The 26,808-nt window shown below is 43.8% G+C and overlaps 1 protein-coding gene across 14 annotated transcripts in view; it reads left to right on the plus strand.

The window, feature by feature from the left end:
* The window catches only part of RALGPS1 (Ral GEF with PH domain and SH3 binding motif 1), a 238,220-nt gene that overhangs the window by 44,612 nt on the left and 166,800 nt on the right, over window positions 1–26,808 (plus strand). For 12 of the 14 annotated variants that reach the window (XR_006739872.1, XR_006739873.1, XM_045572036.1 and 9 more), the window contains exons 2-3: window positions 12,747–12,868; window positions 16,185–16,292. Coding sequence is in view for 11 of the 14 variants with exons in the window: in XM_045572036.1 (XP_045427992.1) it covers window positions 12,812–12,868; window positions 16,185–16,292 (165 nt within the window). In the remaining 3 variants the exon portion in view is untranslated. Of the gene's footprint in view, window positions 1–12,746; window positions 12,869–16,111; window positions 16,293–26,808 lie in introns of those variants that run through there. The other 2 variants (XM_045572038.1, XM_036412038.2) reach the window with 2 other exon arrangements.

Below are 26,808 nucleotides of genomic sequence, written 5' to 3' on the forward strand. Positions count from 1 at the left end.
TCTTTAAATGCTATGCTTCTCATAAATGTTTATCATAATAATTAAAAAAATAGAATAGGTATACAAAAAATATAAAGTAAAATTGTCATACAATGACACTTTTAAGAAGCAACGATATAAACAATTGAATAGATATCCTCTGTACTAGTATGTGTGTTCACAGTATGCATAACTATTTAAAAACATATCCAAAATGTCACGTTCTCAGTGAGGGCTTCTCAGACGCCCCCCACCCCTTCAAAATTGTAACCCCGTCCCCTTCCCACTTTCCCTGCTTTGCTTTTTTCTCTTATCATCTATCGCCAGCCAACATACCATTTATTTTACTGAACGCTTTATTTTTATTTGTTGTCTGTTTACTCTAGAATGTACAGGGGAACTTCTGGCTTTTTCTTCACTGCTCTGTGCCCAGCACCTGGAACAGTGCCTGACACACACTAGTGTAGATAAGAGACATCATCATAGTCTCTTACCTAGACTTTCAGTAAATACACGTTGAATGAATGAATGTTAATATGTCCTGAATTTGTGGACATCTTTCTCTGTCTGTAAATATTGATCTATCTCCTCCTTTTAAACCGCTGCTTAGTGTCCCCTTGAATGGACACATTCCACCGCCTGTTCTGAAACACAGCCATGTGGTTTCTCAGCGTTTTCTTGCCTTTTGTAGGTGGTGTTGCAGTCAGAGACCTTCCTGGAACATAACCCCTGCTTGCCAGTCTGATGATTTCCTTGCTTTGCTCAGATTCTGGGCTTAGTGCTTTACACACAACCGTTCATGTAATCCTCATACCATAAGCTTCACACCTGTGAAAGGTGCCGCTCTTAGCTTCTCTCTTTGTAGGTAACAAGCCCCTACCCAAGACCACATGTCTGCTGCGTGTTGAGCCATAGCTCTTGGAGGGGGATTCATCTTCTTTTATTTTTTTAATCCATACCTGAGGATATGGTTTTACTGATTTTACAGAGGAAGGGAGAGGGAGAGAGAGAGAGAAACGTTGATAAGTTGCCTCCTGTGTGCCCTGACTGGGGATGGAATCTGCATCCCAGGTATGTGGCTTGACCATGGATCGAACCAGAACCTTTTGGTGTACAGGAAGACTCTCCAGCCAGCCAGGGCGGGGGGTGGGGGTGGGGGAGTGTTTCTGTATTAAGGATATTACTTCCTCATCTCTCATGTAACATCACAAACACCATTTCCCCACTTTGTAGATTGTCTTTTATCTTTTTTTCCCCCCTTTGTTTTTTGCCTTTTCTTTCATCTTTTTAATAATGTCTTTTCCTAGTCAGAAGTTTTAATTTTTAATGTAGTTAAACCTGCCAATGGTTTCTTTTGTTTTCTGGCCTTTGTTTTACCCTAGAGAGGATTTTTTCACCCCAAGCCTATTAAAAAGTGATTTGTGTATCTACTAGTATTTTGTGAGGATTTTTTGTTTAAATCTTTAATCCATCAAAAATTTATTCTTCTATATAATACTAGAGGCCCAGTGCATGACATTCGTGCACTTGGGGGGCCAGGGCGGGCTGGTCCCTCAGCCCGGCCCATGCCCTCACAGTCCGCGAGCCGTCAATTGCACATCCTTAGCGCAGCTCTCCTGCCACCACCGCTGTGCTTTCCAGCTGTCAGCTTGGCTTCTGGCTGAGCGGTGTTCCCCCTGTGGGAGAGCACTGATCACCCACATTGATCATCTCCCCCTGGTGGTCAGTGTGTGTCATGGCGACAGGTTGTTCCACAGTTTGGTCGATTTGCATATTGCCCTTTTATTATATAGGATGGGGTAAATTTTTTAACTAATGCCCTCCTCAAGTGATAGTAGATTGTTTCACCAACATTTATTGCTTAGTGCCGCCTTCATCACTGTTTGAAATGACGTCTTGGTCAGATATTAATTCTCATGTATCCTGGGTCCTCTGTTATGGACTGCTCTGTTCTGCCAATCGGTTCATCTCTTCCATGGGGCTTCCTGGCAGGACAGGCCCCTTCTCATCATGCTGATTTTTGAAAACTTAGCTCTTTTAACGATTCTTCCAGATGGGAGTTTAAATAAATGTGTTGAATGCCAAAATGAATTCCCTTAGGATTTAGAATGAGCTTACTTTTTATACATGTATCAGCTGGGGAGAATTGATGTCTTTACAATATTCTTCCTTCTTAAGAGAAGTGAAATAGCTCTCCTTTGATTTCAAACTCCTTTTTTTGGTCTTTTAGTAAAATTTCATAATTTGCCTCAAATGAAATTTATACATTTCTTAAAAGATATATATGTAGGCTCTTGTGCCAGTACATTTTTGCTATTTATTGTTTGGATAGAAGAAACGGTTGATTGTATGGCCAGATGTCTAACACCTATAGCTTTTTCCTCAACCCAGTTCCATTCTGGTTGTTGATGTCATCCTTTCTTGTATTTTAACACTGCATCAGATTTCTGGTTCTTATTTCTTGTTTCTTTGGTCATTTTAACAAGATTTGAAAAAGGGAAGGCGAATGTGTTGACCCAGTTTATGGTTTTGAAAGCAACATCTATTTTTAATAGTTTGATGTGAAAATGTCATTTTCTCTGTACACCCCTGACAAGCAGCAGTGTCCAGGAACGTGCAGGCCAGGCAGGCACACTTAGGGGTACATGTGGGAGTCAAAGAAAGCTGAGCCCAGGCAGGGCTCTGTTCACCTTGGGATCTCACAGCAGCAAGTGGGGAGGAAAGAGGGCCTTTAACCGGTGTGTGACCTTTTGGCACTTAGTGATGCTCCTAAAGGGTGTGGCCCAGTTAATGACCTGGACCGCTACCAGTTAGATCAGTTACTAGGTGTACCGGTTAATAATGCAGATTTTGTAATAAAAGAAAACACGATACTTTCAAGAGGAACATCAAAAGTGCTTTATTCAAAGTAATGTCCATTGCTAGCTATACATTTCCCCCACCTTTCAGGTAATTTGTGGGTACCATCCCAATAGAACTTTTTTTGTTTTGAGGCAAACCATTCAGAGACCTAATTTTCTACTTCATACATTTTGAAGTGCTGCTCAGAAAGTACATGTGCCATCCACCGGAACAAGTGCTAATCTGAAGGAGCAAGGTCTGGTGAATACGGTGAGTGGGTTAATATTTCCCAGAAAGATCTTTTAACGTGTCTTTAACTGGTTTTGAAGTGTGTGATGGTTCTTTATCATGAAGCAAAATTACTTTGCCGTGTCTTCTGACCCATTCTGGTCGTTTCACAATCAAAGCGTGGTTCAAATTGGTTATTTGTTGTTGGTAGCAATCAGTATTAACAGTTTCATCTCGTTTTAGAAGCTCATAATACACCACATCTTTCTGATCCCACAAAACACAAAGCATTACTATCTTCTTTCCAAAGCGATTTGGCCTTGTAGTTGATGTTGATGGTTGACCTGGGTCAACCCATGATTTTGTGCGTTTGGGATTCTCAAAATAAACCCATTTTTCATCGCCAGTTACAATTCGATGCAAAAAGACTTTCGTGCCATTGAAGCAACATTTTACTGGTGACTTTTCGGTTTTCCATTTGTCTTTCGTTCAGTTGATGTGATACCCATTTTCCTTTCTTTAAAATCTTTGCCATCACTTGTAAATGATCGGAAATTGCTTGCTGAGCAGCGTTTAATCTTTTTGCAAGTGTTTTTGAGTTTAACATGCATCTTTATCCAATTGTTGGTCTTCAAACTTTTTGATTGACCTGGACGTATTTTGTCTTTCACATTGAAGTCATCGCTTTTAAAGTGTTTAAACCAGCATTCACAAGTATCTCGAGTGGAACATATTGACCATAAGCTTCTCGAAGTATTCAGCAGCACTTTTCTTCAAAATAAAGTAATGAATTAAAACTTCCCACAAACACTCTTTTTTTTGGCATGAAATTCTATATTTTTAAGTGTAAGAATGTCTATGATGTTAACACCTTCAGCAAATTTTGACACATGAAGTTTTGAAGATTGCTATCAATACAACAAAATAGCATACATATCAAATCACATATATATCAACATGCTCCATCTATTGAAAAAGATCCACATTATTAGCTGGTACACCTAGTAAGTCTTCTGCCTGTGGCAGGAACTTGGAAGGAGAGAGGGAGTAAATCGTTTCCTGTCCCTATCCTCTGTCTACCAAGACAGTGCATGTTTGGCCCACATGCCACCCGTGTGAAACACCTGAACTTGTAACTCACCAACAGTGGTTTGTACAGTAAAGAGCGAGCCCTCATTATAGGCCTGATTGTAGAGATTCTGTTGGGGATGGGGAGTGGCATGTAAGGATGTAGAATCCCTTTTAAAATTTTTAAACTTTTTATTTTGAAACTAGAGGCCCAATGCACAAAATCATCCAGAAGGACATCCAGAAGGTCGTTTGGCTGGCTGGTCTAATTAACATATTATGCTTTTATTATTATAGATAACTTTACACTTACAGATAGATAAATAGAAATTCACATATACCATTCACCCAGCTTACATGTTAACAGCTTGCATAACCACAGTATAGCTATCAGATTAACATTGGTGCAATACTGTGAACTAAACTATTGACCTTTTTCAAATGTCACCAGGGTCCCCCCTAGCGCTCTTTTCCTGTTCCAGGATTCAGTCCAGGATTCCTCCCTGCAATTAATTGTTGAGTCTCATGAGTCTCCCAGTCTGTGACAGTTTCCTCGTCTGCTCAGAAGGTCACACCAGGTCCTCGTTGGATGAAATTTATGGTCTTATTTTTGTGCTTCATTAAAAGCGTCTCATCCAGGAGACTTCATCAAGCCCTGGGTGTTTTACAGGTGGTGGCTGGCTGGTACTCTTGTGGAAACCAGCTTCTCCTGCCTCCCCAGGCTGCCCTCCTCCAGGGCAGGTCTGAGTAGTGCCACCGTTCTTTCTCCAGGGGCAGGAGAGGCAGCTGACCAGCCCATCCTTCCCATCTTCATCTTCTCTGATGTCCTCTCTTTCTCTTGCAGTGTTAATATTTTTCGTTGTTAATATAACTCATTGTGCTTGAGAACATGCCCAGGAGTGCCCAGAAAACCTTCCTGTGTCTCTTGCCTTCCCTCTTCTGCCCAGCTGTCCGGGGGGAGTCAGGAACTTCTCTCCCCTTGCAAGCGGCCTTTCCTGACAAGATGGTGCTCTTCCATCAGATCCCGGGGCTGGCTCAGGTGTCCGCAGTGGACCATCCTCATTTCTTCATTCTCTGTCTTACCCCATTTCCCGAAGTTCTCTTCAAGCCCTCCCACAAGTATCCCTAGGCCTCCCATTTTCCTGCGGGAAAAGCTGCCTACGCTTCCGATGGAAAAATCAGGTCTTCCTTCCAGCCAGTGGCTGCAGGTGGCATCTCTCACCTGTTTCCCGCAGCCTTGTTTGGAGCCAAGGAACCTGTGGTTTCAGGAGTAACTATATGTGTTCGCATGGGCATGGGGAAGCACTAGCCGGCCTCTTGGTGAAGCGTTTACATGAAAACTCTCCTGCCAATCAGAGCATTAGTTTTCTTTTGAGAACCCGTTCCTGGGCTTATGAGAACTACACACTCGTTACTCATATTCCTCCTGTTGCCTCAACTTTAAATTGGTTTCTCGTAGTCTTGCCCATGCCTTCCCTGCCCCAGGGGGTGAAGGCGGTGGTGAGGGGGTTAGCACTAGCCTCAGCTGTCATTCATTGGGACTCTGCCCCAGCACTCTCACGTGCATCATCCTATGAACCCTTCAACCTCTGTGAGGGCGGGGACTGCGATTCTCCCATTTTTACCGATGATGAAGGTGAGACGTGGCCAGGTCCAGAAACTTGTCAAGGGCACAGAGTAAGTGATAGGTGAGAATTCAAATCCTGATGAGTCTGTTCTCTAAGCCACAGAGGCACTGGCTCCTTTTCCCGCCTCAGAGACGGTGCCACAGCCTCCTGTTCTGAGTTCACCAGATCTGCGATTGATGGCGGGTCATGCACCTATGGGCTGGAGCGAGCTGAGCTGCAAGCAGTGGGAAGGTCCCGAGTCCAGCTGACCAGGTGCTGTAGTACGTCTCCCTGTTTTCCAAGTGAATGTAAACAGTGCTGTGATTATTAAACCACAAATTCATTTAAAAGTGTTGGTCATTTATCACAGCTTTTTGTTATCAAGGGTTTTTTTATTTTTATTAAAATATTTTCATTGATTTCAGAGAGGAAGGAAGAGGAATCGAGAGAGAGAGAGGGAGAGGGAGGGAGGGAGGGAGGGAGGGAGAGAGAGAGAGAGAGAGAGAGAGAGAGAGAGAGAGAGAGAGAGAGAGAAACACTGGGGATTGAGCCTGCAACCCTGGCATGAGCCCTGACCCGGAATTGAACCATGATCTCCTGGTTCATAGGTTGATACTCAACCACTGAGCCATACTGGCCGGGCTCAAGGGTTTTTCTTAACCAACATTTATGAAAAAGAGAACTAAATCACTTCCAGTGTTGAACAGGAAGGTCTCTAAAATGCATTTTCATATATACTGGTATGTCTATGTATCTCCTTTATTTCTACATACATGGATGTGATGCCCTTCATGGTGTGAACTGTGTAACCTGGGCAAGGCCCCAGGGGCTGTCGGGGGAGGGGATTTTTCTATTTTGTACCTTTCTTCCCAATTTATATACTTTTAACATGTACATGTTTTACTTTCATGTAAACATTCAGGAAGTCCTCCTACCTGCAAAGGTTAGGCATCCCGGGGGACTTGATGTTTCTGAGGACGAGATGGGCCTTGCTCATTCATCCCTGCTTCTCAGGCTTCCGCACAGCGTGTGGGCTGGGGGGTGGGTGGTGGGTCAGTGCCTGTCACCTGACTTTGTGGATCCCTGCCTGTTTGTGTAGATCCCACCTCAGCTCCATAAATGTAGGTGCTTCCCTTTCCCGAGAAGATACCCATCTGTTTCCCTTTTTCGTGGTATCTGCTGACCTTCAATCTCCAAACCCTGCCCTCCCTCCTAACGCTGCTGCTTTCTCTCCACGGAGGTGCAGTGGCCTTTGGACACAGTGGTGCCCCCCGCCCATTCCCTGCCCCTCAGTGAGGAGGTGAGAGGTGGGATGTTGAACATCTGGTGGGATGAGAAGAAAGGAGCAGGGAAGGGGGGCGGACACTGCAGTGAGTGATGGTATGGCAGGTCTGACGTGCTTACGTGGCCAGGCCGCTCTGTGAAAGCCGCCAGACGCTGCTGCTTGCCAGGAAAAGAGGCTTGGCCAGCTTACAGAGGGTCAGGAGGAGGTAGAGATAACAGCAGTGCCAGCCACACAAGGCGGCCTTCCTGAGTGCTAGCAGGGTCCAGCCCCAGAGGGATGGGCTCCAAGGGAAACCTTTTGGCAACACAAAACCTGGTCCTGTGTCCGTGGTTCAGAGAGTCTACACATATGTACACTTATCGCTCCTACAGTGGGCCAGATACTGGTGGAGGGGTTGTGGGGAGAATCCCGCGTTGTTTCCTTCCTATCCGTCTTTGTCGCAGCCTCTGTTCAAGCACAGGAAGCTGGAGCAAGCTTCGACCACGTCGGCGGAGAGCAGCCCCAGGCCGAGGAAGCGGGCCTGGCGTCCATTTTCATACTTGTCCGAACATTTGGAAGAGATCACTCTCCTGTAATTGAACATTCCTGGATGTGTGTATTTTCTTTGAAACAGTCTCCATAAGCTTAGAAAAAAGTGGTTATTCTGCCTTCTCAACAGTGGTCTGCACCAGACTGTCTCATGTTATTTTCTTGGTTTCCTGAGCCTGAAACGCTGAAGCAGAATTTTGAGTTTGGAAGAAAACCAATGTTGCATATGGGATTTTCCTTCCCCTCCTCTGGAGCCCACACACACCAGACCAGACTCTGTCACAGGGAAACAAGAGACGGGGGATTGTTCTGTGGTTCTGCTACAACTGCCACGTGCTTGCCGAGTTACATCATGAGAATTGCTTTTTCTCCTGCTGTGTTTTCGTTTCCAAGGAGGCGTTAGCAGCCAGTGTGTGTGTGTGTGTGTGAGAGAGAGAGAGAGAAAGAGAGAGAGAGAGAGAAAGAGAGAGAGAGAGAGATGGGGAGGGGGGTAGAAGGAGAGAGAGAGAGGGAGGAAGGTGAGAGAGGTGAGAGAGGCAGAGGGAGGGTGGAAAATAGGATTTTGGTATGTACAGATTAAAATGGCCCAACTAAAATGGGGGAGATAAGAAATCAACTGAAGGACTTGTATGCATGCATATAAGCATAACCAATGGACGAAAAAGTCTGGGGAGGGAGGGCATGTATGGGAGGGGCAATGGTAAGATATGTATACATATAATATCTTAATAAAAAAAAATAAATAATAAAGTGGAAAAAAATAAAATAAAACAGCTGGTGCTCTTACTTTTAGGCCAGACTGCCTCCAGTGTGACAGGCAACACAGTCAATGCAAGCACATCAAATCGTATCCCTAAGTGACAGAGTTAATTTCTCTCTGAGTGCCAGTTTCCTCATCTGTAAAAAAAAAAAAATTTTTAATGCATAAACATCCTTAGCCAGAGCCTGAAACAAAGCGTTTGGTAAATTGTCAGGATGACAGTGATGATCAGACTGCACACAGCTCAGGGCTTAGGAAAAACTTCGCCATGTTTGCTGCACAGATGTGTCAGGGCCGCCTGTCAAACAGACTCTGTGCCTGGCTTGTTTGCTGCTGTGCCTCAGTGCCTGTGTTTGAGCATGGGGCTGAGATAAAGGGAGAAGGGGGAGGATTTCTGGTGCTCCTGGCACACTGGCATTACATACCTGCGCGCTTCCATACCTGCTCACACTGCCCTCCTGTTCTCCGCTCTTTCCCTGAAACACTGCCCCTGGTCCTTTAAGACCCAACTCAGTAGTTCTGCTCAGTGATGTCTTCCTTGACCCTCTCCCCCACAAGGTGAACCTGTAATGTGTCCTTGTTGGACTTTCTCTCCCACATGCACCATAGGACACAGGGCTGTGTCACCTTCGACTCTGGGTCCCCAGAACTGGTGCACCAGCTGTCTCGGTAGAGGATGACTTGGGGCTGTTCAGTGAATGATGAGCAAACTGCTGATGAGCGTATGGCTTTTAGGTCAACATCTACCCGGTCATAACGGCCCCCATTCATCCTCTCTTCCTTTTCCCTCACATGCAGTCCATTGACAAGTCTTGTCTGCTTCACCTCCAAACCTTCTCCCAAACCCATCCCTGGTCCCCGTGGCCAGCAATCTTGTCATCATCGTTCCTTACCCACCACTGGCTTCACTGCTTCTGTTTTTTTTTTTTTTTTGGCTCTCCAACCCAGTTCTCTACACAGTAGCTACAGTGACCTTCAAAACAGATCAGGCCATGTCACTCCCCTGCTCAGAACCCTCTAGTGTACTCCAAATAAACCCCAACCCCCCACTGTAGCCTGAAAGGCCCTCCAGGCCCTGGCCCCAGCCTGTCTGTCCACTGCCTCCCACTCTCTAAGCTCCAGCCATGGCCATCTGCCTCTGTCACAAAGCTTCTATGCCACATGTGTCAAACACAAGGCCCGCGGGCCAAATCCGTCCCGCCAGGCCTTGCAATGTGGCCCGCACCGCGCTGTCATCACTGCACTCCGCTGCGTTTCCATTACAATGACAGTTTATGACTGTTCAGTAAACCATTCGGCCTGCGATTTAGGCTGGATTTTAGATTTTGGCCCCTTCTCTGATTGAGTTCGACACCCCTATGCTCATGTGCATCCAGGACCTTTGCATTTGCTGTGCCCTCTGCTAAGAATAGTCCTTTTCCTGTGGTTGATTCTTTCCTAAGGTTCAATTCAAAGATCACATCTGCAGAGAGTCCTTCCTGGACCACCCTGACAAATACTGTATTCCCCTCCATGTGTTTCTTCAAGACACTTCTCATCAGAAACTAGTGGCCTGGTGCACAAAATTCGTGCACTGGGGGAAGGAGGGGGGGGGGATCCCCCAGGTTGGCCTATGCCCTGTCACAGTGTGGGAGCCCTGATTTCCATCGCCCCAAAGAGGTAGGCCCTGCCCATTCATCCGGGGCTCCTTGATGGATTGCCCCAAAGAGATAGGCAGGAGCTGAGGGACCCCCAGGCCTGGAGCAGAGGCCTCCGCTGGGCCCCAGGCCTCCTGGTGATGGATTGTGATGGCATGATGCAAGTCTCCGGATGGATTGTGATGGCATGATGCAAGTCTCCGGTGCTGCAAGTCCCTTCCCACTTGCGCCTCCTGCTGTTCGGTTGTTACACATGAGGGCATCCTGACTATTAGCATATTACCCTTTTATTAGCATAAATTATCTTCTTCATGGTATTTTCTGGCTCCCACCCTGGAATATGAAATCTATGGGAGCAGGGACTGTTCACTTCATGGTCTCAGAGCCTGGAACAGCGGTTCTCGACCAGGCATCTCTGAATTTGAATGGGGAAAATGGTATCTTTATTTTCACAATTTTCTCTCAGTTACTAACATAGACAATGCATCACAGTAATATTGATAGTATCTGGGACTTTGTCACCAATAAAATTCACAGATGTTTTTCTATCACATATTAGCTGTGGGTATCTTAGAATGCCTGTGCTCATACTGCTTTGAAATTATGGTAATTTCCAGATCCACCAATAGATTTTGTTATTTAATGCAATAATACATACATACATAAATAATTAAAATTTATTCCCTTACTACATTGCAATTGTTTTAAAAATAATTTAATGACTGTATTTTTATATAGTTGGTTTCCTGGGAAATCCTGTGTGATTGGTTTCTTGTATAATTTTATTTTACACAATTAAAAATATTTCTGTGAGAAAGGGCCTTGAGGCTCCACCAGACAGCCAAAAGAGTCCAAGGCACACAACGGTTAGGAACTCCTAGCACGAGTGTGCCTGTGTGACACGAGCTCAGTGAGTGGATGGATGGATGGATGGTGGCATGTATCTTCCCCCATTCACATGGGCCCCTGTGTGACCTTGGTGTTTAGGAAATAGCCTTTGCCAAGGTCTTTGGAAATCTATCTGATGCTGAAAAAGAGGCATTTGTTAAAAAGCAGTGGGAACCAGGCCCAGTGCTCTCCCCGACCTTTCAGACACCGTTGTCTCTTGAGCTTCTCTCTGTGCCTCTCTTTTTGACCGACTGACCCTGCACCCGGCAGGATTTGGCCAACATCTGCTCCCGAGGGTACAGTCCCTCTGTTTGGTTAACCAGCAGAGATTGGCATCTCGGGGTTTCAAGCTCTCAGGAGAACGAGGTGGCCACTGTGGTTCAGTCTGGCCTGGGAGGCTTGGCTCCCATCGTTAGGGCCGGCCCATGGGGTTGGGGAAGGGTTCTTAGGGAAGGGCTGAGCCGGGCTTACCTCCTTGTTGGGAGTCTGGTTCCTGACCAGGAGTTGGAGCTTGGCCAGGCCTCAGGGACTGAAGGTGGGTGGGTGGAGGTTTCTCGGGGCCCTGGAAAGGATCTTCCATTCTGTTTGGTTCTGTTTTCTTCTTCCATGTGAAATATCACTTGTCTGAGAATTGTTGCCCATAAATTAGTCTGTTTTCGTCAGTGGCGAGACATGCAGGAGTGAGATCGGAAACAAGCCCTGTCTTTCTAGCTCAGGCTGCCGGAAGCATAGTGGGTACACAGACAGTTCAAGACCAGACTTGTACCTCCTTGTTTTCCATCTTTCCCAGTGACCTTTGGGCTTGATCTTGCTTACCAGGACTGATTATGTCCTTGGCACCACAGACCCAGCATGTCACAAATTAAATTCATCATCTTTTCCCGCACCTCTGTCCCTTCACCATCATCCTTCTGGTACCTCCAGCCAGAAACCATTCATCCTCGGCTTGTGCTCCCTCCCGCCCTCATCAATTTCTATTGAATTCTGCCCTGAATGCCTTTTGGCCTGTCTCCTTCCCTCTGACTTCACTGCTGCAAACTTAGCTCAGAGTACCCTCCTCATCTGTGCCTGGGAAATTGCAGTTGGCTTCCAGCTGGAACCTTTGCCTTCTCCTTCCCTCCTCCCATTACAATCTCCCCACTCTCCTCACCACTTTCCTGCAAAAAAGCTCGTGTGGCTACGGTTCTGAAATGTTTGATGATGTGATAAATGCTGTGTTAGAATTGTGTACACACACATTGGTATAAAGCAACTGATGTTGCTCTGGGTGGTCCAGGCCTGATAACCAGACGAAATGACAGCTGAGTAGGATCTTGAATGCTGATGGGATGGGGACAGCATGAGCTGAGGCACCAAAGTGTGAGTCACGTTAGCTCCCTGCTTCTGATTCCTCTGTGCCCTGTGGGTGTAATGGTAGGGCCTCCCCAAGGACTGCAGTGAGGGTTAGGTGAGCTGCGGTGTGTAAAACGCATGGCACCAGGCGAGTACTGTGCAATATTAGCTGCTCTCCACATTATTGCTGCTGACATGGTCTGGTGCACAGGCAGACACAGCAGAATCCATTTGTCTTCTTCACCTGTCTCCACTTTAAGATCACAAACTCTAGTGCCTGCAAGGGCCAGGTGGGCGGGGATGTGGGCCTGGTACTGCCAGGTATTCCTAATTTCAAGAAATGTCAGAAATCCAGGATCCTGCATGAAACCTTTCAAGTTTTAAACATAGGTGATTCATTTAAAAAATATTAAAACGTGTGTAAGCCCAACAAAGTACATCTGTGGGCCACATTTAGCCCAAAGGCCACCAGCTTATAATCTTTCTTTAAAGGTTTCTGGGGTCATCTGCTCAAATCTTGTCACCCCCTTTCCCCAAAGGTGGGGTCTAGCTGTCTTTGAGGGCTGGTTTTTATGAGCTCCTTTGCCTTGCAGGACTTCTCCAGACGGGTTATGTCACCGACAGAGGCTGCCCTGAAGCTCCCTGTGGCCTGGAGACTATGTACAAGAGGAATGGTCTGATGGCTAGCGTGTTGGTCACCTCCGCCACTCCACAGGTACGGAGACTGCGAGGATCTGACGGTGGGGGCAGCAGAGCTGCCAGGCTCCCGCTGAGTCATGAGCAGCGAAGCTGCAGGGCTCCATGAATACCACCATTCTTAGCACTCCCCAGGCCCTGGCCATGCCGGGCGTGAGATTTGGGAGGCAGTCAGTCCTGAGGACCAGTATGTTTTCTGAAGTCTCTCTCTTCAAAGAAAAACAAATAGCTGATCGGTCCAGTGTTAGCAAGTGCCACATTCCATGTTGGTGCACCAAGAGATCAGACCTTTCCCCAGAAAAGCCGCCGCTGATTATAAATAAGTCACACATTCCGGAATGAAGTCAGACAGAACTGATTCCAACTGGCCTGTGCTCTTATTTACCTTCCTCAGGAGGAAACGGCTGTGAGGACTGGTGGTCTGAGAGTGTCCTGGGCTGGGCCTTTCCCAGGGGGCTGGGACTTTTCTTTCCAAGTTCAGTAATGTAGCAGGCACGCAGGGGAGTGGGTGTCATCCGTGGCCTGGGGATGGCACCACATCCAGTGTGTAACGCCTGGTCCTGTAACACACTGGCCACACTCAGTGTCCTGAGCTCACAGGGCCCCTAGAGTGGAGCTGGGCTTTTGAAACGATCCTATGTAATCAACTAGAAATTCACAGGAACTAGCTCATTTCTTATAAATCTTTTGAAAGTTTTCCTATTTTGTTCTCTGGTTCTGAAAAGCAGACTTGTGGGTGCCTTTTAAAATTTTTGATGGCTCCAATATATTATAGATTTAAGTAACGTTACGGCATCATCACTGCCAGCATCACCAATGAATGTATTTGGGGCAATTTTTGATTAAACAAGGACCCTTGTTTGAGCACGTGTTTGGGGCCGGTGCAATGGGTATTACAGGAAAGTTATAAAACCTGAAGCCCAGAAATGGACTGTTTGGCAACTAGAGGAATCAGAATTCTGTTTCTATTTACAATTTACACCTTATCTATAGTAAACTTCTTTCTTCTCCCTGTATTTACACATTCGTGCGCACACATGCATACATCTATACTGTGTATATGCACACAACGTGTGTGTATACAGGTCCATGTGTGCATATCCAGAACATGGCAAATACTCAAAAACATTTGTTGAATGAATGAATGAATACATATATAATTGAAGTGCTCAATAAATTTTGGTGACTGAATAACATGTTTACTCATATCCACACCCATGATTATTCTTACTATATACCAAGCTCATTTTTTGCATCTTCACAGAGATTATCTGACTTAGTCCTCACAAAGCCCCATGAGGTGTGGACTGTTGTTTTACCCCTAATTTATAGATGAGGGAACTAAGGCAGGGAGAAGTGTATAAACTGGCTTTCAGTCGCATAGCTGGTCAGTGGTGGGTGGGAATCAAAGCCAAGCCTGTGGAACCCACCCTGGTGCGCTCCTGACTGTGATAACACCACCTGTCCTGAAGAAAACCTGTCCTGTCACCTGCAGTGCCACTTCCGGGAAGATGGGTGTGGCATGCAGTGATGCACGGGTCCCCCTCTACTCAGGAGTGTACAGGGCTGAGGGCAGAATAGATGGCCAGGTCCAGGGGCATTGACGGTTAGTCTTCATTACTTTTCAAAAGTGTAACACAGGTTTTCCTCAGGGGATACTGTCCCATTACCCATATAACTTTTTTTTAAAAATATATATATTTTATTGATTTTTTACAGGGAGGAAGGGAGAGAGATAGAGAGCTAGAAACGTCGATGAGAGAGAAACATCGACCAGCTGCCTCCTGCACACCCCCAACCGGGGATGTGCCTGCAACCAACGTACATGCCCCTGACCGGAATCGAACCTGGGACCTTTCAGTCCGCAGACCGACGCTCTACCACTGAGCCAAACCGGTTTCGGCATAACTTTTAAAATTAGCTATCCCTGAGCCCACCAGACCCCTAGAGCCCTAGAACCAGCATCTCTGGGGGGAAGGGGAGAGGATTCTGCCAGTTGCTCTGTGAGCTTCATTTTCTATAATCCACTGCAGCTCTGGGCAGTAGGTTCCAACAGTGCCATTTACAGATGCCTGGGACTTGGTAAGATGAAGGCACTCACCTGAGGTTGGGGAGCAGCTGGTGTGGAGCTGGCCTTTTAACCACCACGGGACCCTGCTTCTTAAGATCATCTTAGGGTTTGGGGTAGCAGACTCATTTGTAAAGCCTTTAAATGACACAGGCCTATTGAAATCTACAGGTTTAGTTTCTGTTTCTCCTTTTAACCTCACATTTTCAGTTATTGACTATTGGTTTCCCTTACTGGCCTAAAAAGACGCTAGTTTCCAGTAAGATTGCAAAGTTTTTCCAGATATAGCCATTTTGGAAAGAGTGAAATAAAGAGGAATTAATAAAAGCATATTCTCTAAATCCCAGTCCAAGATGCTGAGGTTAATGGAAACCACAAAATCCCTCTTCGTGGATTGAGAGGAATAAAACCATTGATGAACAGGGCACAGTTTTTGGGTGGTAAGTGTGATTGGTTCCCTAAAGTGGGATTTGATGAAATGAAATAAAATTGAGGAGAAGGTATGCTCAGCATTCTGGGATCCCTGTAGCATTGGGTTTTTCATGAAACCGGCCACAATTGGGGAGTTTCAACTTGCCTTTTTATGGAGACACTTTACTTGTAGGACTCACACTGTTCTTCCAAACAAGGGACTCTACTAAATATAACTTTCACGCCTGTCTCCAATGCCAGTCGGTTACCTCTCACCTCATCAGCTCACAGGCTTGAATTCCAAGTGGCCCAGGCATGAAATAAGCCTTAAGAGCAGATTTAGCATTTTGTGTAACAATTTCCTGCAATGAACTCAAGTAGAAAAAATAAATAAAAAGGTAAAACCTGGTAATGTTTGAAAGATATAACGAAATAGGTGATCTCCTCAGGCTTCCTAAGATGGGAAGGCCGGTTCCCTCTGAAGGAAGATTGGGCTGTATTTTTTACCCCATCGCTACATAGCTGGTGGGGTGCAGTGATCTGGGATCCAGTAGATTCACAACCAGGTTCTCTTTCTGGCTCTTCACTTTCCTAGCTGAGCTACCTTGGGGAAGTAACATTGCCTCTACTTCCTTAGCTGTAAAATGGGAATAGTAATAGTGTGTACTCAGAGATGTTAACATGATGCATATATAGTGCTTAGCACCGTGCCTGGAACAGAGTGAAGCACTAAACAATACAAGCTTTTATCACCATGCAGCCTGTCACTCTTTGCCTCCTCAGTTCTGAGGCGTGGTAGGCAGTGACTCAAGTCAGCCAGACTGCTCAGGTGGCACGTCTCTTCTGGTCCCCACAGGGCAGCAGCAGCTCAGACTCTCTGGAGGGCCAGAGCTGCGACTATGCCAGCAAGAGCTACGATGCCGTTGTCTTCGACGTCTTGAAAGTGACTCCCGAGGAGTTTGCTGTAAGTAACAAAACTGATGGGTGTGTTGGGTGCTAGAAGGGGTCACTGTTCAGGGCTGTTTGCTCTGGTTAGAGAAAACCCATATGCCCAAACAATAGAGGATTGTTGAATATAATATTCTTTATGAAATACCACACAGCATTAGACAGGGTGCCTTCAATATAGAAACAAACTACCTTGGGAAGCATTCACAATACAGGAAAAGGAGGGGAACTTTCAAGAAGAGAGAGTGAAAAATGCAATTCCTGTGGAATTTTTCAGCGCACATGGCACAATTCAGACCCTCAATGCTGGAGAAGTAGGTGTGGACAGGGCACACTTGCTTCTAGTAGCAGGTCAGCACTGGTTTTTGCCTGGGTATCACCTATCCTCTGTGCTGGCCACTGCTCAAAGGGGCCTGTGGGAAGTCTCAGAGGCCAGAGGGAAAACAGGAATAATGAGGGAAAAGGTCAGCACACACATACGCAGACTAACTGTGGTGTTTCTGGGCACAGGTGTTGGCCTTGTGTCTCAGGTACAAGGACACTAGGAATGGCCAATACTTGGGTTGTGCATTGTACTCTCTATGTGCTTTTTTGTTACTTCACAACTTATTTATCTTCAAAATCTTCATTGTTGAAAATATTATAGAGGTCCTCCTTTTCCCTCCCTCCCCCATTACACCTGGTTCTTGCCCCATCCCAAGCCTTTACCACTGTACTATCTTGTCCATAGGTAAGATTTTTGGATAATCTCTTCCCACACTCCCTCCTCCCTTCCCTTTCAGATTCATCAATCTGTCTCTGATTCTGTTTAATTCACTAGTTTATTTTGTTCTTTGATTTCTTGCTCGTTTACTTTGATTTTTAAATTCGATTGTTGTTAGATATGTATTCGTTGTCATTTTATTGTTCATATTTTTATCTCTTCTTTTCATTCAATAACTAGAGGCCTGGTGCACAGATTCGTGCATGGGAGGGGTCCCTTGGCCTGGCTGGCAGTCGAGGCCTATTGGGGGGTTGGCCAGCTGGCCCCCCAATTTGGGCCTATCTGAGCCGGCCAGCAGGGGGGAAGGACCGCGGGAGGCCAGCCAGCTGGGGGGAAGGAGGAGCCATGGGAGGTTGGCTGTGTAAGTGTGCTGACGACCAGGCGGCAGCTCCTGTGTTGAGCTGATTTGTCATTTTGGTTGTTCAATTGCAACAGCCACTTAGGCTTTTAGATATAGTTATAGATAGATATAGATATAGATACAGATATAGATATAGATATAGATACCCTTCAACATTTCATATAATACTGGTTTGGTGGTGATGTACTCCTTTAGCTTTCTTTCTTTTTTTTTTAAACTCTAAATCTTCTAAATAAGAGCTCTGCTGGGTAATCTTGGTTGTAGGTCCTTACTATTCATCACTTTCAATATTTCTTGTCACTCCCTTCTGGCCTGCACAGTTTCTATTGAGAAATCAGCTGACAGTCTTCTGGGTGCTCCCTTGTAGGTAACTAACTGCCTTTCTCTTGCTGCTTTTAAGAGTCTCTCTTTGTCTTTAGCCCTTGGCATTTTAATTATGATGTTCTCAGTGTGGGCCTCTTTGGGTTCCTCTTGTATAGGTTTTCTCTGTGCTTCCTGGACTTGTAAGTCTATTTCTTTCACTAGGGAGAGGAAATTTTCTGTCATTCTTCAAATAAGTTTTTAATATCTTGCTCTCTCTCTTCTTTTTGGCATCCCCATAATGCAAATGTTGGTATACTTGAAGTTGTCCCAGAGGCTCCTTACACTATTTTCATATTTCTGGATTCTTTTTTCTTTTTGTTCTTCTAGTTGGGTGTTTTTTGCTTCCTCTTATTTCAAATTGTTGATTTGATTCTCAGAATCCTATACTCTACTGTTGAATCCCTGTATATTATTCTTTATTTCAGTCAGTGTATGCTTAATTTCTGACTGATTCTTTTCCATTTTTTGGGAGGTTTATAGAAGATTCTTAAGTAACTTTGTAACTGTGGTTTTGAATTCTATATCCAGTAGTTTGCTTTTTTCCATTTCTTTCATTTGTCTTATGTTTCTTTGACTCTGCATTTTGGCTGCTTCCCTGTGTTTGTTTCTATGTAGAGTAGAACTGCTATGTCTCCTTGAGTTGATAGAATGGCCTTGTGTAGTAGATGTCCTATAGAGCCCAGCGGTTCAGCCTCCCCACACCTGAGCTGGGAGCTCTAGATGCACCCCTTTGTGGGCTGTGAGCACAGTCTTGTTGTAGTTGAGACTTGATTGCTATTGGTGTCCCTGGGAGGAATTGACCTCCAGGTCATTTGGCTGTGAGGACCAGCTGCAACTATAATGGGAGAACTGCTATGCAGGAGACACCCCTATGGAGCAGGATTTGCTTCAGTGGAGCTTTGGTGCTCATGAGTTTGCCCCTTGAATGTGTCACTTATGAATGTGTAGAGTTATAATCTAGTATGGTCTGACACTGACCACTGGGTACACTGGCTCTTGGGTCTCCAGGGAGGTGCAAAATCAATTACTGCCTGGCGCCACCCAGCAAGAGTTACAGAGAAATCTGCAGATTCCTCCTGTTTATATCGGGTTTGGAAGTGCCCAGATGAGGCCCAGATATGAAGCAAGGCAGGCTGATGCTGGTGCCAGGTCTTGGGCCTTTTATTGATAGGTTTAGGGCTTCCTGACCCAGCTGCAGCTTGTTTGAGAGATTTTAGCCTGATTAAGGACAGGCCATTTATATGCAAAAACTGTTGCACATAGCTTGGTGGGGTTATAAATTGTATGAGGCAGGGTCTTAGGGAATCACCAGGGCAGAGCAAACCAAAATGGCTGCCAGTCAGCCCTGTGAACAATGATCCCTGTGGGGACCTCCGTCTGGGAGAAAACCACCCCTGAGTTCCTACATTGATGCCAGACAATCCAGTTCTTCCTTTTATGTGTATGTGTTCCCCAGAGCTTCACCCTGGGGCTGGAGCTCAGAGGAAGCAGGACCTTGTAAGTTCAATTCATGGTGCTGGCCTTTTAAGAGGAACAGCTGGGTCTCCAGCAGCCTCTGCATCACTGAGCCCCAATCCACATTGGTTTTTACAGCCCATAGTTCTGTAGTTCTTACTGCCCATAGGGACTTCTTTTTCCAGTTCTGGGATCCTGGGAAAGGGTGTGGGGCTGGGACCCCTTGCTCCTCCCAGCGGCCTCCACAGAGATGATCTCCTTTTTGAAAAGTGGCACATGTGGACCAGTCCGTTCTGCACCTCCGTGCCTCCTATCAGTCTCAGTGTGCTTTCTTCTTTACTTCTCTAGTTATAGGACTTCCATTCAGCCAGCCTTCCAGCGATTCTGGATGATGGTGGTCCTACATTTTAGTTGTAATTTGATGTGGTTGTGGGAGGCAGCAAGTATAGTTGTTTACCTACACCACCATCTTCAAATCTCTCCCTTTTGAATTTTTTAGCTACATGAAAGGAATGAAGCAATAATGAGATTTAAAATCCATTTATTGTTGTTCACTGTGAGGAATGGCAAAGAATTAGGCTACACCTAGAATAACATTGCCCAGCAGAACTCCTTAGTGAGATTCGGGCCTGATTTTCTAGTTTCAGCCCTAGAGTGTTGCTGGGCCTTCCCCTGGTTAATTTCCTGAGGCTGGGAGGCTGAGGGAGGGTGGTGGATGCTCTGAGGGTGCAGTTCTAAAGCTTTGCTGCCCCTGCCAGAGCCAGTGTGTTCTTAGCTTAGATGTGAAGCCAGGTCCCCTGGAGTTTTTGGTCTCTGGGGAAGCATTGGAGTTGCCAGGTGTTGGAATTGAACCAGACCACCCGGTATTTTAGTTTTCTGTCTAGTATGAAAGAAAGAAAAGAACAAGATGCAAAAGTCCATTAAAATCACTTAAGTGATTTTGGAAGATGGTGATAACAATAACATAATTTTTAATTCTTTCTAAATCCCCACATAGCAAACTCGGAAACCCATTAACAATATTTATAATAAACATAGGTGACAAATTATCTCTATCAATCCCAAAACACAAATGGCTGGGGATATACCATCACCAAGACCTGCAGAGTATCAACATCTGAGCAGGAGAAAGCAGAAGTAAACATTGGGGCATTTGGCAGGCTTGAGAAGAGGAGAACCCCAACATTTTCAATAGAAATCCACTGGAAATTTTGGCAGGTTAATGTGAGGACAGCAACTGAAATTGAGAAGGATTTTGTGCACTCAAATAATGGATGGATGGAAGAGATCTGTGGACTGGACCCTATAATCTATTGAAACCAACCCAGTAAGGCTTACTTCCAGGGCTTACTTCTCACTGCCAAAGAGAAATTTAGTATGGGAGCAGAGTCAAAATAATCAGGATAGGGGAAGTTATGGTTAAGGGAAAAGAAATAAAATAAATAAATAAAGGTGTGTGTGTGTGTGTGTGTGTGTGTGTGAAATCTCAAAAACCAACATTTTTTTGAACACTACATGAAAGCAACTAAAAGGAGAGCTATGTGAAATTAGAAGGCTAACCTGAACCATGTCTCCTTCTTAAAAGTTCAGGAAAACTAATTGTACATAAAAATAAGCATCAGGAAATGATGGCTGTCAAATCTTTCAGTTATTATAAGAAAAAAAAAGAGTAAGGAGAGAGTTCTTATAGATAATGAAATAATGCCAGAAAGAAGTGCAACAAAGCAGATGAAAACTATAATTCTCTATTTTCAAAGGAGCTAAGCGACCTTAAGACCATGCAGTAAGCCTTAAACAATATAAATCTGAAATAGAAAAACTTCATGAATGAGGTGACAGAACTTAGGAAAGAAGTGAAAATTAAAAAATGATTTTGGAGATGAAAATTGAAATAGAAGAAACACAAGAATAGGTAAACCCAAGAGAATGCCTTAAGGCAAGAGAAATTTTAAGATAAAAATAAATGAAGAAAGAGATAATAATGAGAAAAAGTGACTAACATTTATGATAGGCAAAGAAGATCCAACATATAGATAATAGAAATCCCTGAAAGGGGAGAATAAAAATGCAACAGAACTGAACAGACACTTAAACTATAATGTCAGAAAACTTTCACAAAATAAAAAGATTCAAAATTACATATTGAAGGAGCATAATGAAGCTGACAATGTTAACCCAGAATGGTCAATACCATAGACATGTTCTTGGTAAACAGCTGGATATTAAAGGAAAATAAAATCCTTTGGGCATCTAGACAAAGCAGCAAATGGCTTAGAAGAAAAATAAGATTAGATTACCATCAGTCTTTTTGACAGAAACACTTTTTTGCCAAAAGAAAATAGAATAACAAATAAATCAAGGAAATAAAAAAATATGAGCCAAAGATTTTATATCCAGCAAAACCTTCAAGTATAAAGGACACTGATAGCCCAGGCCAATGTGGCTGATTGATTGGGCATTTTCCTATGCACCAGGAGGTTGCCAGTTCAATGCCTAGTCAGGGCATATGCCCCTGTTGATGGCTCAATTCTTGGTAAGGGGTGTGCAGGAAGCAGCCAATCTGTTACACTCTCACATTGATGTTTCTCTCTCTCCCTCTCAAAAAAAAAAAAAAAAATCAATACACTATTCTTAAAAAAATAAATAAATAAAGGACACCGATAAACTATTATGAACATGAATGTTGTTCTCGTGAGCCCTTCCTGAGGAATCTACTAGAGAACAAGCCTCAAACAATGAAGATGATTAAAAAAAAAAAAGATTGCTTTAAAGATTGGTGGAGAGCAGTACTAAATACTTACAGTAGTATTAATTCTAAAAGAGGATTAAGAGGGAGAGGGTTTAGTATAAATGGCTGTATGCCCACGTAATGTTCATAGTGTGACCATTTTAATATAAACTATAAAATGGAGGAGAATGGAGAGAACACATACAAAATTTAATAACTGTTCTCAGTAATTATACCAATAGTGGTACCATAAGTGTTGTTTTCCTGAGACCATTGTGTGTATAATATAGGATAAAGTAAATGGGTAATTATGGGATACAGTAAACCTACATATCCTGTGTCCTTGGGAGAAAAGAGATACAGAAGATATGGAAAAAAGGAAGTAGTACAGAAGAAGTAAGTTAAGGGGAAAAAGTGTTCTGAATTTGAATTTGAAATATCACTATGAATTCTAGATTGTGGTATTGAAATATTATCACTGAGAGACTCCAGGGCTTCCTGGATAACTGGCAGATTCCAAGCCTGGGACAGGAAATGTTCAAGATAAGCCTGGTATATCTTTCCAATACCAGTGAGGAAGCTATCAGCCACTACTAGGGTAATGTCGGAAGGACTCAGGAGCCAGCTAGGAGAAACTCCCACTGTCCAATGATGGGACAATTTGAGCTTCAATAGGATAATAATTGCAATTGATTGAAACCCATCAAGCAACAGATCATCTTTGGATGATTGTAGGCAGCCAATTTATTATCTTAGAAACTGAGAAATATTGATATAAGGATAAAACACAGACTTTTAAAAAATATTTTAAAATTGATTTTAGAGAGGAAGGGAGAGGGAAAGAGAGAGAGAGAAACATCAGTGATGAGAGAGAATCATTGATTGGCTGCCTCCTGCATGCCCCAAAACTGGGGATCTTCCCACAACCCAGGCATATGCCTTGACTGGGAATCGAACTGACCTCCTGGTTCATAGGTCGAAGCTCAACCACTGAGCCACTCAGGCCATGCCCAATCTTTGTCCTGCCTTTTACTTTTGAATTGTACTGGGTAATCAAATAGTAGATGAGAGAAAATTTCTTTGTATTAAATTATTTCAGTAAATAAAAGGGGAGAAATGATAGAATTAGAATATCATCATTGTATGACCCCAGTGAATTAATAGATCTAAGTATTGAACATCAACAGCCACTAGCATCACAAAAAGAGAGTAATTATGTGCCTACTGATAAAACCACACAGCACCACTTCCAGCCATGGCATCCAACCTGTGTGTGATCAAGTCTCTAGTTCGTGCTGCCACTTGCAGGAAATTCCAAAGACAGAGGAATATGTTGGCCTGCACTGTGTGAGTGGGGAACTGTGTAGGTCAAATGGCCTGGATTCTTCAACAGATATATTGTATGGAACAAAGAGGTAGAGAAAATAACTATAGATTAAAAAGGAACTTAAAAATATGCATCAGCTTGCCAGTGTTGCTCAGTGGTTGAACCTTGATCCAGAAACCAAGAAGTGACTGGTTTGATTCCAGGTCAGGGCACATGCCTGGGTTGTGGGCTCGATCCCCATTAGGGACTGTGCAAGAGGCAACTGATCAGTGATGCTCCTCTCTCATTGATATTTCTATCTCTCTGTCCCTCTCCCTTCTTATCTCTCTAAAAATCACTAAAAATATATTAAAAATGTATCAAAGCTTTAAAAAGACACCATGATGCCTTGGTATATACATACTTGAGTGATAAAATTATTTTTAAAAAATCCTGCCAGTTCTCCCTGATAGAGTTAACTTGATCTGTGGAAGACATTTCCAAGGCCCTCTGAGCTCTCAGCTCAAATCTGTTTTCACAAGACCTTTCTGTTCCCTGGGATGGCAGAATTAATCTAAATGTCAGGAGTGCTTGGCCAACATTCTCTGTGGCTCTGGCAGGAGAGATGCCAGATAGTGGTTGCTTTTGACAGTAGGGAGGGACTTGTAATTGAGACAAGGCACATGGAGGAGCTCTGAGGTGACTTTTTAAAAAATTGTGTTGAACTATGTGTAACGTAAAATTTACCATTGTAACTATTTTTAAGTGTATATGTCAGTATTGTTAAGTACATTCACATTACTGTGCAGCCAGTCTCTAGAACTGTACTCATTACTCGTCTTGCAGAAGAACTCTATACCCATTAAAAAACTCTCCATGCTCTGCTACCCCCAACACCGTTCTACTTTCTGTCTCTATAAATTTGATGACTCTGGGGGCCTCATATAAGTGGAATACATAATACTTGTCTTTTTGTGACTGGCTTATTTCACTTAGAATAATGTCCTTGAGGTTCTTCCATCTTGTGGCAGGTGCCAGAATTTCCTTTATTTCTAAGGCTGAATAAGATTCCATCGTGTGTATATATCACTTTTTTTGTACATTCATCTATTGATTGGGGTGGCTATTTCTTGACCTGAGTGGTGATTACAGGTTGTTCATCTATAATAAGTCATAAAACCATGCTTTTGTTTAATGTGGTTTTCTGTAAATGTGTGTTACTTTATTTAAAAAAAAAAGGGGGGGGGGTTTAAAATTATTTAAAACGTCTTCATTTTTTACTGGGGACACTCTCTAGGTAGTAGGTCTCAGTCCTTTTGCTCCCCAGTGGATGAAAGCATAGCAAAAAGCATTGCTGGGACTTGTCTTTATCATCAGTTGGTCATAGGCATCCTTCTAGGTCAATATGTATGGATCCAATTCTCTATTTTTAATAGCTACATGATATTCTGGAGTTTGAATATACCATGTTTTTTTTCTCCCCAACAAGTCCCTTTTGGTGGTCTTTTAGACTGTTTCCATATTTTTGCTACTAAAAATAATGGTGCAATAAACATCTATATTTATATCTGTACCTTAATGTAGGTCTCTATATAAAGTTTCCTTATATACTAGTGCTTTTTTTCCCTATAGGTATAGGGATTCATGTCAACAGCATGCTTATTTCTCCTTTTAGGAGATAATATCTAAATGCAGTGAATGATCCTGGACCAAGAAAAATTCCTATAACAAACAGAAACAGTATTGAGATAAAGAGCGAATTTTGAATGTGGACTGTATATTAGATAATGTTGTACTAATGATAAATTTCCTGAATGTAGCAAGTTTAACATGTAAGAGGGTCATCTTGTTCTTGGGAAACAACACACTGAAGGGTTTAGGGGTGAAAAGTCATAGTATTTGCATTTTATTCCCAAATTGTTCAGAAAAATGTTCATGTGTAATTACACACATAGAGATGAAGCAAATGAGGCAAAATGTTAATAATTAGTTAAGCTAGGTGAAAGGTTATAGAGTTCATATTATTCTGGCAACTTTTTTGTAAGCTTGACATTTTAAAAAAGGTTAAAAACATCTTTCATGAGTTTCTGCCAGATTACTTTCCAGAAAGAACAAACAGAGTAGTTCATAGTCCATCAGTCCCGAGGGCACTGGTGGATGACAAATGGCATCTTCCTGTTTAATTTGCATTTCCTTGACTCCAGTTCTAACACTGCCAGATGTGTGCTTCCTGGGGCTCTGGGAGGCGGAGCCGGAATGTGTCTTTGGAGCAGGTTACTTTTTGTTCTGTGAGCCCTCCTACTTAGGCACGGGAGAGCAATCTAACTGCACATTAAAGAGATCTTCTATGAACAGACCACTGATTGCCAAGGGCTTTTCTTGGGTTCCTTTATTTGGGGGTGGAGCATCTTAAACTAGGGGTCCAGTTGGGAAGAGAGGATTCAGTCAGCCACTGTTGGAGGGGAGAAACACTATATTTAACATATGCAAAACCTGTTTTTCTTTTCTTTTTGGCTAGGTAGCTTTCATTTATCCACATAACATCTTTTTCTTTAGGGCCACATTATAAAGGATTCATATCTACTGAAATGTTTTGAGATACTTGGAGATTGGCCACTTCCCTAAAAGGCTGGATTTTTAGGAGGAAGGAGGAGATGGGAGAAGGGGTTAGGATTAAAGAAGGCATTGCCAAGTGACTAGCTTAATTGGACATCCTGTGTTGAGGTTTTATTCCCCAAAATAAGGAGAAGCCATTAGGATGCCTGTTCAGGAGTGTTCTCATCGGTCCAGGATAGAGTGTCCTCACTTCCTCGGGTTTGCTGCTTGGAACTGAGTCTCATTGTCTTGTGTTTCTTTGGCGGAGATGCCCTTTCTCTCCAGGAAGCCATATGCAAGGCGGAGAGCTTCGACCCTTAACTCACTCCCTCCCTTTTCTGTAAAACTGCCTTCCTTGAGGTGCTTAAACTTCCGGGAAAGGGCTGCTCACCAGCAATCTTTTTCACAGGTGTTGTCCTTGGAGTAAAATGACATAAAATACATAATTGGGTGACTTTACCTATGTACCAATATACTCTTGCTCTGGACACTGCATCTTTTTTGGCTGGAGTTGAGAGGATAAAAATGGGAGAGATTCTCCTGAAAACCCTCAGATTGTGTCTTTGGGACCAGACAGTCTATTCTAAGTCTGGTGATCTCTGTTGACCTGGTTTGTTTAGAATAAAACACTTGGACACATTTTCTGATTTACAACCAGAGCAGGAATCAGAATATTCAAAAGTTGGACCATCCAAAAAAAATATATGAAACGTAAAGTCATTCTTCTAATAAATCATATGGAAACTCAGTAGCAAACCCTAGAACTGATGGCAAGATGCAGAGGAAGTGTTCTCATTTTCACATTAGCAGACTTCTGGTTCTTTTTCTAAATGACATCGCAAACATCCTGCCGTTTGTCCCGGAGAGGGAGTTAACTTGAACTGCGGGGGAGATTTCCAAGGTCCTCTGAGCTCTCAGCTCCAATCTGGTTTCACAAGGCCTTTCTGTTCCTGGGATGGCA

The sequence above is a fragment of the Pipistrellus kuhlii genome, unplaced genomic scaffold (assembly GCF_014108245.1).
Source record: "Pipistrellus kuhlii isolate mPipKuh1 unplaced genomic scaffold, mPipKuh1.p scaffold_m20_p_43, whole genome shotgun sequence".
Lineage (NCBI taxonomy): Eukaryota > Metazoa > Chordata > Mammalia > Chiroptera > Vespertilionidae > Pipistrellus > Pipistrellus kuhlii.